Here is a 13787-nt window from a genome sequence, read left to right on the forward strand (position 1 = left end):
ATTAATAAGACAATTTATTGGAATACTTAAGGTACTGCAGGGAAAATCTCGACTGGGGAGGGGGGGGGGGGGGGCAAAACTGGTCCATTTTTTTCATGTTTTACAATAATTGCATTATTATATTACAGCAATTCCCGTCAACTTTGTACAATGCCACGTCAGCAAATTTTAATTGATCCTATTTTGTTACCAACATTTAGTGATATAATTCGACTTTCGTAAGATATATACAGGATAATTGTTATAATTAAGAAAATATAGATACTAGAGAACCTTAATGACGAAATAAAACTTAATAAAATCTCAGTTCATCAACAAAATCTTGGTAACAAAATAGGAATTAATAAAAACAAATTTAACTTTTCCCTTAATTTTTGTACAAATTTTTCGAGAACTGCTGATTAAAGAGTGTCCACCGTTTATACATATATGGTAGGCGTGTTGAACTCAAGATTATAGTGTAATAATGGAAAAAATGGATTAGTTACAATTGTCCCCCAATCGAGATTAAGTGCCTAAGTAGCCTATGTCACTCTCCATCCCTTCAACTATCTCCACTTCAAAAATCACGTCCATTCGTCGCTCCGTTTTGCCGTGAAAGACGGACAAACAAACAGACACACACTTTCCCATTTATAATTTATTAGTATGGATATTAGTATGGATAAACGGTATTTCTACCTTATTTGTTCCACCGATTCCATGTATGTTCTGCACAGGATTACAACCTAAACCAATTGCACTTTTAAATGTTTCACAACAAAATAATCCTTTGTTAGACTGCATTTCGAAACACACGATACACTCCAAACGAACAAGAATGCAAACTGAATATAATAATATAAATAAACTTTTAAACATTTTATTTGATTACTTAAACTCTGATAGTTATCAACAATTTATGAACAAACATGAGTAGAATACTAGCAATTATGTTAAAGAGAAAGATACCCACATCTAACGTAATAGTATTATTATACTGAGATAGTACCGTGTGTCTTTCCACTAGAAAAGTGCCCTCGTGGTTCATCGGTAAAACCAAAGAGGATCGAGTATTATAGAAAGTTACTGTCGAAGTAAAATGTGTAATCACAGTGCATAGACTGCCATCTCTCGACACAGGCTTAAAACTTTAGAACCTCAGTTTTGACAATTTGGCCCATATTGTTATCTCGATATGTGTGATATAAATAATATAAATGATGATTTTTTATTATAAATATTGAACTAATTGATAGATTTGATTTAGTTTGATGTTTTATAGTCAGTATTTTGTTCCTGTTGGTGTGGTGAAAAATTTTGTGTTTCACTCGGCGGCAAAGTTTGTTTAACTTTCGTGCCTTGAATCCCTCGCAACGCTCAAGATTCCACTTTTTGAACAACTCGCTACGCTCGCGGTTCAATATTGGAATCTTTCGCTTGTTCGGGCTTCAATATTGGCACGTGCGGTTAAATAACTACTTTGCCCCCTTGTAAACAAATAACTATTATGCCTTAATTATAACTTAACTATTCAACGGGGGACCCTCGCGCGGGCAGTTTTCTCGCGCAAAAGATTGCAATCGCAATACAGCGCGGGAATGCTGCCTGCGTGATGGGTACCTTGCCACGTGGGCAAGGTTTATTATTTTACGTTTTATTTTTAGGTGGTTTTAGTTTATTATTTTAAGTTTTATTTTTAGGTAGTTTTAGTTTATTTCTTTAATATTGTCTTCGGTTACCGCGATAGTTACTCATGAAATAAAACTATGGAAATGGATTAAATCGCGTATAATGAATTTAAAATAAATCCCGACGTTTCGAACTCTTTACAGCGTTCGTGGTCAACGGGTGACTGAGGAAAAATTAAAATGTGCAAAAGCTACCCACTTACAAGAAATATTAACGAACCATGACCACAAATAATATACGCGATTTAATCCGTTTCCATAGTTTTATTTTATTTCTTTAAGTTTTATTTTGTAAGTAGGTTTTGTTCATAAACGATTGTTTTTTTTTAAGTATTAATTAATAATAATATTCTGCACTATTATGCCTCATTACTTAAAAGTCAGAAAATGTTGTTTTCGAATAGAATGACCTGATGCCCAGATAATGTATAGATTAATAAGACTGTGTCGTTTTCGTCAAAACTACTTTGAAAATATTTTTTGTCATTTTTAGGTCATAATTAAATATGGTACCTAATATTTTATTTCGGTTAATTGGACAGTACTTAATCATCTATGATAGACTTTAATAACCTAACCACAAAATAAATATTTTGAAAAAATCCCGACATAGTGGACCGCTTTTCAAAAAACATAAATAAATAAATATTATAGGACATTCTTACACAGATTGACTGAGGCCCACGGTAAGCTCAAGAAGGCTTGTGTTGTGGGTACTCAGAAAATGATATATATAATATATAAATACTTATATACATAGAAAACATCCATGACTCAGGAACAAATATACCCTCATCACACAAATAAATGCCCTTACCGGGATTCGAACCCGGGACCGCGGCGCAGCAGGCAGGGTCACTAAAAAATGGCCTAGCCTATTAGGCACTGGTCCCACCGCGAGCTAGTAAGCTATGAGCTATCGACTACAAAAACGAACAAAAGATAAGCACCCCCGTGCAAATAAAAGAGACACGGCGATTTTGATAGCTCACCGCTGGGCGAGTACCTATAAACATCGCCGTGTCTCTTTTATTTATACGGGAGTGATTATCTTTTGTTCGTTTTTATAGCCGATAGGTCATAGCTTACTAGCTCGCGATGGGACCAGTGCCTTATGTTATGTATGACTCACCCGCCAAGCAAGGAGGAGGATCGCGGCACGCAGCATCGCGGCAAGTGGGGGGCCGGCTGCGCGGGAGTTCATTTTATTCCCGATTCGGAGATACGCGGGCAGTGGACAAATCGAAACCATGCCCTAACAGGGTTTCATGTAGCTATGTCAAATGTTGTTTATAACTCAGTAGGTAGAACAATCCTGACCAAATCTACTATTTCATTTATAAACTAGTAACTTGATATTACAGTTTGCCCCCCCCCCTCTCATTTTGACCATTTTCTATAATTAATATGAATAAATTAAAAATAATAGTGCTTTCAATTTGTAGAGGTTATCAATTGTTCATAAGTATTCCAAATTTCATAGTGATAGCATAAGTAGTTATAGTAATATGACAGATAGACAGACAGACGGACAGAGTTGAGCATTTCTTTTTTTTTGCCACTTTTATGAAGTGTGATATTTAAAAAAAAATCTACTCAGAATTACTAGCTTTTTCAATCCTAGTAGTAAAAAAAATTGTCCCATACGATTTTTTCTTATTTTGTTACCATTTTCCGTACACGTTGTATGGGGTAACAAAAATGTATGGAAATTCTGGGACACTTTTTGTCTCCCAGTGAGATTGAAAGTACTCGTGATTCTGAGTACAATTGACCTAAAATTCCCTAAAACAATCAAAATTTTTTTAATGGCAAGAAAAAAGAAATGCTCAGTTGCACAATAAGGGTTCCTTTTGTACCATTTTGATACGGAACCTTAAAAAGAATGTCAGTATCTTGACAGTGCGTTTTCTCATTCTCCGATCCAATATCGGATGTAGGACCTATCTATCCCATACGTTACAGGCGCCATCTTGGATTTTTTCCATGAAAATCCTTCCGACATCCGATATCGGATCGGAAAATGTGAAAATGAAAACGGACTTAACGGCAAAGACATACATATTTACAAAATGGCTCATTTTGTGACTGTATTACTCAAAATTTGTTTATACTAGGTAGTAGGCTAGTTTCCTATACTTAAAATTAAATATTTTATGCAGTGCACGAAATAAAGCACCACATAATTGGAAGAAACATATGGATGGTTATTTTTAAATATAATTTATATTTAATATGTCAAAGAGAAAGGCATAAAGTAAATGAATTGACCGTGATGTCACTCCTCGGTATTTCATAGTAATTCCATATTAGCAAATCGTTTTGACAGTTCTTAAAAAGAAGCTGATTTGACTAGTAGGAAACTAGCCTATTGAACACTTTCTATAACTAAGGAACCCTAAAATAAACAAGACCTAATCTATTCCATTTATACTCTAGAAAAAAAAAACGTCGGGTTAAATATAAAACGTAAGTTTTACGCGATTAAGTCCCGTTTTAATTTAATAATATGAGTGAAGATCGTGTTAGTTTAAATCAATATAAAAAAAACAAAGTTCGTCGCACCTAAAATGCCACGAAGGAAAAAAGAATAAAAAGTCCCTGTTCTATTAAAGCCGGTTCACTCTTGTCTCAAACAGGATTATAGTACATTTGGAGTTAATTTATTTTTATCTCAAAGTCAAGGTTAACGGGCAAAGCCATATGGGAATCGTTAAAAACTAGCATAGTACCTACTTATAGTCTTATACTTACGTAAACAAATAAATATATGGCCCGATTCGGATACGTCGAAAATTAGATATACTTACATACATACAATCACGCCTGTTTCCCAGAGGGGTAGGCAGAGATTACGGATTTCCATTTACTACGATCCAGACAAATCACTTTCGCTCTCATACACGCTCGTCGGTTTCGAGTACTTCTGACCTGGCCTTTTTGCAATATTTCCCCGATTTGAACAAGAAAAGTTCGCCTAGGTCTTCCACTAGATATACTTAGATTTATTTATTTAATCTTTATTGTACACAAAGAAAGAAAAACTTATAGTACAAAAGGCGGACTTAATGCCAGACAGCATTCTCTACCAGTCAACCTTTAGGCAAAGCAGAGATATTGAGGGCGGTGATATTACTAAAACTTTACATAGTTTACTTACATAAGAAGTTACATAATAAAATATATTTCCAAAAATACATACATATATAAAAACAACTAGGAATCCTTAATTCTACCATTCCTTTTATTTCTAGATTGTATAGATACAATATGGATATGTTAGTACTAGGAAGCGCTGGTGGCCTAGCGGTAAGAGCGTGCGACTTTCGTTCCGGAGGTCGCGGGTTCGTACTTTATACCCCGGCTCGCACCAATGAGTTTTTCGAAATTTATGTGCGAAATGTCATTTGATATTTGCCAGTCGCTTTTCGGTGAAGGAAAACATCGTGAGGAAACCGGAATAATTCCAATAAGGCCTAGTTACCCTTCGGGTTGGAAGGTCAGATGGCAGTCGCTTTCGTAAACACTAGTGCTTAAGCCAAGTCTTGGGATCAGTTGTCAAAGCGGACCCCAGGCTCCCATGAGCCGTGGCAAATGCCGGAATAACGCAAGAAGGATGATGATGATGGATATGTTAGTACTAGATACGCCGATACAAAAATACAGTCATGTGGTGCAAAAAGGGTTTTCCTTCGTATATTTCCGCAAACGTTCGTATTTGTCATGCTAGTTCAGTAAATGTCAGTACATCTTGTACTGAGACTGACTGAAATAGAATGACACGTTCGTACATTTCCGTGATAACACGAAGGCAAATCTTTTCAAACTACATCTTCTTCTTCTTCTTCCTCCTACCCTTATCCCACGTTATGTGGGGTCGGTACAACATGTCTTCCTCTTCCATTCTCCCCTATCTCTCGTCATCTCAACACTCACATCTTTCTTTCTCATGTCCTCTTTCACACAATCCATCCATCGTTGTTTGGGTTTACCCCTCCCTCTCCATCCATCAACATTCATCTCCAACATTCTTTTGCCTATATGACACTCATCCCTCCTCATTACATGACCGTACCACGCCAACCTGCCACTCCTCATCTTTTCCGTTATAGGCGCAACTTTCAAACTTCCCCTAATATACTCATTCCTGATTCGATCCATTCTGGTCACTCCACACAGGGCGATTCTCAGAGATGACGTTCGGTGCCTGATTTCGGTGCCGATTTTTATTTACTACTTTTTTTATATGTCAGTCAATTTACTGAAATCTAGCCTAAATATAAAAAATATTGGTGGTGGAGGCCTCCATTAGAACCTTATAGTTTTTGAGAAATCTGATATTTTAAAATCACCGAAATTATGTATGGGCACTGTAATCAATTTGCACCACCGAATTCATTTTTTTACACATTAGTCCACATTTCAACTTTATTTATGACTTATTATTCAATTTATTTATATTTTCATGTTAATTCGATGACAGTTTATGTAAGAAGTTTAATAATAGCGCCATTTTACCAAGTTTAACATGATAATATCCTGATCATTATCTAATAGTGAATTTTGTACCCATAGTACGACTTTATTTGGTTACAAACATAGTTTTATGGTTTTATAGAGTATATCCTACTCTTTAAGTAAGAAATTATACTTTATAATGCACAATAAACCAGTTTACAACGTGGCTATCGAAGACGGTGGCCACTTTTTTTGATATCGGTGGTCAAAAAATCCACCGAGACCACGGAAATCAACACCACTGATATCAAATTTTATCGCTTTTTGGAGATAACTGCAATAGCATGCATGATACAGAGGAGGTGTCATAATGACGAAATAACATCTGTTCAAGGATTTATTTGTGTCTTGTATAACGACAAATGGATTAAAACTGTGGGAGTAAATTGAACCACCGAATCTTAAAAAACATGAGACCAAACCCAGCGAATGACTGAGAAACCTTTAAAAAGTCCCCTTTATAAAACGGTACTGCATCCCTTCTACACTGAATGGTTAAAACATAGCTAAAACATACTATATGTGTGCCACTGCCTCCCTGATCTACTAATTTGTAAGAGTACCGTCATGTTTAAAAAATTGCACCGAAATCAGTCACTAGCCCGGGACACATCGTAAATTTGTCTTTACTCGATGAGTTTAGCTAACATATTATTTTTATGTAGAAAATATGATAGGTTAACTAATACATTATACGTGAATATCTATAACAACTGCGAACAACAACTCCATCTTGAGTAATGATTTTTTGTTTTGCAAATTCTGGGTGCGGGACACGCCCACCGAAGGTCATTTTTCGAATTTAACATTTTATTTCTTATATTAAACAAATAATAAATAAATAATTTAATAGTGTACCAAATAGAACAGAGGCTATAGATTGTCCCTGAATTAATTCGGATTTTTAGAACAGTCCGTTCTGACGTTTTTTGCCCCGGACACGTAAAAACGCGCCTCCTGAGAAATGCCCACATCCATCTCAACATTCTTATTTCCGCTACGTGCACTCTCCTTTCATCTTCCACCTTTGTCGCCCAGCATTCAGGCTACATCTGTATGTTAATATTATATTTTGCAATAGAAATCATTTATTCACGGCATAAATATTGCTTCACAACTCACCTTGGTCTCCCCTACCTAAGGGCTGGTGGCCAAGTTGTAAGAGCGTACTTTCAATCTGAAGGTCGCGGGTTCGAACCTCGGCTCGCACCAATGATTTTTTATGAACTTATGTGCGAAATGTCATTTGATATTCGCCAGTCGCTTTTCGGTAAAGGAAGACATCGTGATGAAACTGGGCTAATTCCAATAAGGCACTTCGGGTTGGAAGGTCACATGGCGTAAAACTAGTGCCTACGCCAAATCTTGGGTTTAGATGTCAAAGCGAACTCCAGGCTCCCATGAGCCGTGGCAAAATGCCAGGATAATGCAAAGTGGATGATGATTATGATGATATGAAACTCTGTGACCTATTTCCGTGCAAAGTAGAGATGGCCCGAATATTCGGTAGTCGGCATATTCGGCAAGTTTTTCAATGTTCGTATTCGGCCGAATAGTTCGGTTATATTGCCGAATATTAACCGAATAAACAAAGTAAATAAATAGCGTTAGTTGTTTCGTAATTCATCCGATAATGACATCCTATTTCAGCATTCGAAGGAACCACCAAAGGGAGTTATAAATGCGTTAAAATATAAGTATCAGACCTACCTACAATGATTATGTCAAAAAATAAAAATAACGTAGCTTAAGAAACAAAAACCAAAATTTTCATATGCACTAAATGAGTACCCAATGTACCCATTACCAATCATTGAAAAGTTTTTAACTCTTAACGCCGTGTCTTGCGTGGGCGACGGTCGCGCGACCGTCGCCGTCGCGTCTCATACTTCCATATCGATAAGGTTTGATTTCGTATACGTCGCATTGCCGTCGCGCGACCATCGCGCGACCGTCGCCCACGCAAGCCACGGCGTAAGCCAGGATTTAAAATATGATGGAACGGTTCGGTAACAGCTGAACCGAATGTTCGGCCAAATATTCGTATTCGGCAAAGTCCGTATTCGGCCCATCTCTAGTGCAAAGTTTATCTTCCGATAGTGCACAGGAAATACGTTCAATATAAAAAAAATTATCTCTACCTTTTTTCCAAAATTTAGATTCCCATAACTTCTATCGTTCATAATTCCTTCACAATAGTTTTCATTGTGAAGGTAATAAGGCGTATTTTGCTTCGTTTGTAGTGTTTGTATGTTTGCAAGATCTTGGTGCTCCGGATACAAACCTTTCTTTTCTGTTTGTAAGCAATGTTTGTTTGGAAAATATGGTACAGTTACGATGAAAAGTGTTTAAATAAATCTTTGGATAAGAGCCATTTTTTTCCAAGTTGTCCCCCTACTTTTATTTAGATTTGGATTTTTTTATGTGGTTTCCACTCAGAATCGCGAGCTCTTTAAATCCTAATAGAAAAAAGTGTCCCAAGGTTTGTTCCCCATTCCGTTACCATTTTTTTCATACAAATAATCAACAAACAAATAATATCTAATTCATCAGAACTTTAGTAAGGTACAGCGGAACAAATCTCGACTGGGGGACAATTGTAACTAATCAATTTTTTCCATTATTACACTATGATGTTGAGTTCTACATGTATCCACTGAACACGCCTACCATATATATACACCGGTGGACACTCCATTTAATAATGCAAACATTGTAAAACGTGGAAAAAATAACCACAAAATTAAAATTTTGAAAAAACCCCCGACCGCGACCTAGTGGACCGATTTTCATGAAACATGGCTAAGAACACTCCCGACTAACTCAGCTTTTAGACAAAAAAAACTAAATCAAAATCGGTTCAAGTTCGAGAGCTACGATGCCACAGACAGACACACACACAGACAGACAGACAGACAAACAGACAGACAGACAGACAGAAAGACATACACACAGACAGACACGTCAAACTTATAACACCCCTTCGTTTTTGCGTCGGGGGTTAAAAATGGACCAGTTACATTTGTTCCCAGTCGGGATTTGCCCCGCTGTACCTTACCCGAACAAATGACAATTATGCCGAAAGTGAGGGTAGTTTCGCTCCGCCCCTGCCGCCGCCGACCCCCGCGCCGAGCCAACGGTCGCAGTGAGCTGCGGCCCGCAGTCTGCGTAGGGATGCCATCGGAATAGCGCGTGCTCAATGAAAATGCTCCTCATTACGGAGCGAAACATGTTGAGCGACCTTCGCCAATTTTACGTGAGTTACCCGATTTTACATTTTTAATGTTTTTTATAATTAAAAGTAGGTACAGAGTTTTTTTAAAGAAATTTTTCACTTATCGACACGACTGTACTAACACCAACTAAGCCTTCTCCAGTTTTACATCAACTTCAGTATCTCGCCATCACTCGGGGATGCCGAGCGAATAACTGAACACCATGTATATTATATATCTCGTGTTCTGTGTGGTCACGGTGTATGGCGACCCGGTGAAGGAGGGACAGAAGGATGAGTGTAAGAAATGACAAATATTATTTAGTTATATATGATTATCCATATTATAAATGGGAAAGAGTGTGTGTCTGTTTGTTTGTCCGTCTTTCACGTCAAAACGGAGCGACCAATTGACGTGATTTTTTAAGTGGAGATAGTTGAAGGGATGGAGAGAGACATAGGCTACTTTTTGTCTCTTTCTAACGCGAGCGAAGCCGCGGGCAAAAGCTAATAACATATACATAGGAAACGTCCATGATTCAGGAACAAATATCTGTACTCGTCAGTCTCATCACACAAATACGGTACGGTATAGATGGCGTTATACCTTTGGGGAACGCTGGCGCTAGATGGCGCTAACATTAATATTTGAGCATTTCGTTTTTTTTTGCCACTTTTATGAAGTGTGATATTTTTGAAAAAAAAAATGCTATTTCTACTCAGAATTACTAGCCTTTTCAATCCTAGTAGTTAAAAAGATTGTCCCATATGATTTTTTCTTATTTTGTTACCATTTTCCGTACATGTTGTATGGGGTAACAAAAGAGGAAAGTAACAAAAATGTATGGAAATTCTGGGACACTTTTTGTCTCCCAGTGAGATTGAAAGTACTCGTGATTCTGAGTACAATTGACCTAAAATTCCCTAAAACAATAAAAAAAAAATATTGGCAAAAAAAAAAAGAAATGCTCATTTGACATTTTAACACATATCAAGCTAACAATATGGGCCAAACACTGATTTAAACTTTCACGATTATTACACATCATTATTTTTAAAATCGGGACTTAATCGCGTATAACTACATATTAAACTGACCTCCAACGTTTCAAGGACGGCGTTGTCCCCGTGGTCTCGGAGAAGACTGGCTTGAAATGACATCAACACCTTCTGACAGCCGCGCGAGTTTTTCGAACTACCCGCACTTGGTTTTGATTATCAACTTGAACTGTTTGCGCACTTAGGGATGTTACTCTGTCGACATACAACACTGACGATATTTGATTTAACGATTTTTTGATTTGAAATATCGTCAGTGTTGTATGTCGACAGAGTAACATCCCTAGTGCGCAAACAGTTCAAGTTGATAATCAAAACCAAGTGCGGGTAGTTCGAAAAACTCGCGCGGCTGTCAGAAGGTGTTGATGTCATTTCAAGCCAGTCTTCTCCGAGACCACGGGGACAACGCCGTCCTTGAAACGTTGGAGGTCAGTTTAATATGTAGTTATACGCGATTAAGTCCCGATTTTAAAAATAATAATATGGGCCAAATTGTCAAGACTGAGGTTCAAAAGTTTTAAGCTTGTGCCAAGAGATGGTAGTCTATGCACTGATGTGATTACACATTTTACTTTGACAGTAACACTAACGGCTCAGCCACGACATTGGTCTAAGCGCGACAGCGGCAAGCGGCGGCCATACATTGAAGCGAGACACAGCGATGGGACTTTTCATTCGCACGTATGGCTGCCGCTCGCCGCTGTCGCGCTTAGACCAATGTCGTGGCTGGGCCGTAAATCTCTGTAATATTCTATTTACTACTAAGCTCAAGGATTTACTATTGAAAAAGGCATATTACTCTATCCAAGAGTATATGGAAGAGACACATTTATAATAAACCTAATATTTTAGTAATTAACTTTAAATAGTATGTATTAAGCCCGTGTGGTGACGGGTTAAGAATTTCACCACCCCCTTTCTTCCCGTGGGTGTCGTAGAAGTCGACTGTGGGATACGGGTTAAATTGTGGCGTAGGCGAGAGGCTGGCAACCTGTCACTGCAGTGTCACAATTTTCGTATTTTTTTTTCAACCCCATTTTGCCAAGAGTGGCACTGAAACTTGAGTAGTTCATGTGCTCTGCCTACCCCTTTATGGGATACAGGCGTGATTGTATGTATGTATTATGTATTAAGAATTGCCATACCCTACCAGGGTGCCATGTGATCCTATGTACTTAAATATGGAAACAACTTTGTAACATTGGTTCGCAATAAATGATTTATTTATCTATCTAATACTCGATCCTCTTTGCTGAAAATGAAAATGAAATGAAAATTAAATATTTATTTTTCAAGTAGGCATATTACAATGCGCATATGAACGTCAAATAAAGCTACGCCGGCTCTAACCCTACGCCTCAGCCTCGAGAAGATTTCAGTCCCCCCTCAGTTGGGAGGGGGGTATCCACTATGGGACCGGCAAGAAACTCGGCTGCTATGAATTGACGTTACCTCACCTTCCAGTTTGCACGGACCCTCGAACAATGAGGAAGCATGCAGCTTACACCGAATGGGCAGACGCATACTCTTGTACACGACACCGCTGCCAACCTGGAGGACGAAACCTAGCTATTTATACTGTTGGGTAAGTAAAACTGTATCACTATCACCTTATCCCTTAACTGCATGAATTTTTCTTTTAACGAGATATTAATATATATGTGATAGACAATGGTTTTCTGATTCTGGGAAAAATAATGAAAAAAATATTTAAGATCGATTTTAATACTAAATCAGTGTTAGAAGTTAAATAGGCCAAATCGTATTTATATAAATATATCGTAATTGGTAAGTTTTATTTAAAAAAAAATGACAACTATTAAAAAGGTACACTATTTGTGGAACCTCTATGATAAAATGTTTAAAAATAAACTAAAATATTACTAACTCCGAAAAAATCAGCCTAAATCACATACTAAAAATCGCCATCATCCTGTTTTTTCACACTTTTCCGCCATTTCATCTTTATCCTTAAATAATAAATAGTAAATCATTATATTATTTAATTTATTTAATTGTTTATTAAATAATAATAAATAATAATTAAGCAATAAATGTGATTTTGCATAGCTACATATCGAGCCACGGGCCTTCAAATATATGATGCATAATATATACATCACCATGCATTTAAGGGTTATAGACTAATTGTTGATCCACTTCTAGCTCATTTCATACTGGAACGTCGTAGTTTAACTATGCTTAACTATGATGTGTCCAGCTACAAGTGGATCAACAATTAAAGTCCGTGACCGTAAAATGAGGTCCTACTTCGCCTCAAAAACTGCACAGCACAACTAGGTAGGATCGTACAGTTACACTTTTACCCCCTTATTCATAAACGTGCTCTAAAGTTATCAAGCCGATAAAGTTCGTCTGTCCCTTTTCGATTTATTGGTGTGATAGAAAAGGACAAACGAACTTTATCGACTGGATAACATTAGAGTACGTTTATGAATAATTTAAGGGGGTTAGAATCTTACAGATGGTGCGCACTAAAAGCATTGTAGTCTGTACTCTTGTACATATCGTTGCCAACCTGGTGGGCGGATCCTCGCCATTTACATTCACTGTCGGTTATGTTCTTATTCGCAGTTCATTTCATTAGAGTTTAAAGTGACTACATTAGAGTTTATAGGCGAGAAGACTAAAGAAAACTAATTAGTCCGTCAGTTAAATTATCTAATAATTTTAGACACGTATTTTTTCTTTTTTGTCGTAAACGAAAAATGACGACGGTACAGTGCGTTGAAGTTTTACGTGACGTCACGCCTAGGTACAAATATTACCAGGGGCGGCTCACTCCGCGATCCTTTCACCGCGCTACAAGTACATGCCGGCGGCCGCGAGTTCGCGGCCCATTCACTGGCGACGACCTTCGCGCGGCGCAATAGAATTCAATGTCGTCTGCACGCGTGCGGTCCGTTTGTTAATGTAGGTAAGAATTTAGAATGGCGGCGTTTTGTGAACATCAAAGGAGTGAGCCTTCTGTACTTGTACTATTATATATTCTGTGATATTACTTAGAAGTGACGTCACAAGCCCCCAGTCCGGAACTTTGATGCTTTATATCTTTGTATTTTTTCATTAATTAGAAAAAGCGAAAAATATGTGTTCAGTATTTTTGGACGACCTAATGTAAGTATAGGTCATCACTCCCTATTGTACATATCTTCCTGGCAAGAGGCATCTGTTTTGCCGACAAGTTTGTGCAAAGTTAATATAAACAGATTCTATGTGTTTTCCATATTGATTCAGAAAGCAACGAACATGTATAGAAATATTTGTTTGTCTAAACAAACACAAGCTTTTTATAAGCCCCTGGT

General features: G+C 37.5%; 1 protein-coding gene across 5 annotated transcripts in view; it reads right to left on the reverse strand.

Moving 5' to 3' along the window:
• Window positions 1-13787, reverse strand: part of LOC125238787 (aldo-keto reductase AKR2E4-like) — a 42444-nt gene that overhangs the window by 13167 nt on the left and 15490 nt on the right. The window contains exon 2 of one of the 5 annotated variants that reach the window (XM_048146224.1): window positions 11919-12012. The exons of 2 other annotated variants lie outside the window; for them this stretch is intronic. In XM_048146224.1, the coding sequence (XP_048002181.1) occupies window positions 11919-12012 (94 nt within the window). Of the gene's footprint in view, window positions 1-681; window positions 702-2802; window positions 2886-11918; window positions 12013-13787 lie in introns of those variants that run through there. 2 more of the 5 variants (XM_048146225.1, XM_048146228.1) reach the window with 2 other exon arrangements.

The sequence above is a fragment of the Leguminivora glycinivorella genome, chromosome 24 (genome assembly GCF_023078275.1).
Source record: "Leguminivora glycinivorella isolate SPB_JAAS2020 chromosome 24, LegGlyc_1.1, whole genome shotgun sequence".
NCBI classification, from domain to species: Eukaryota; Metazoa; Arthropoda; class Insecta; order Lepidoptera; family Tortricidae; genus Leguminivora; species Leguminivora glycinivorella.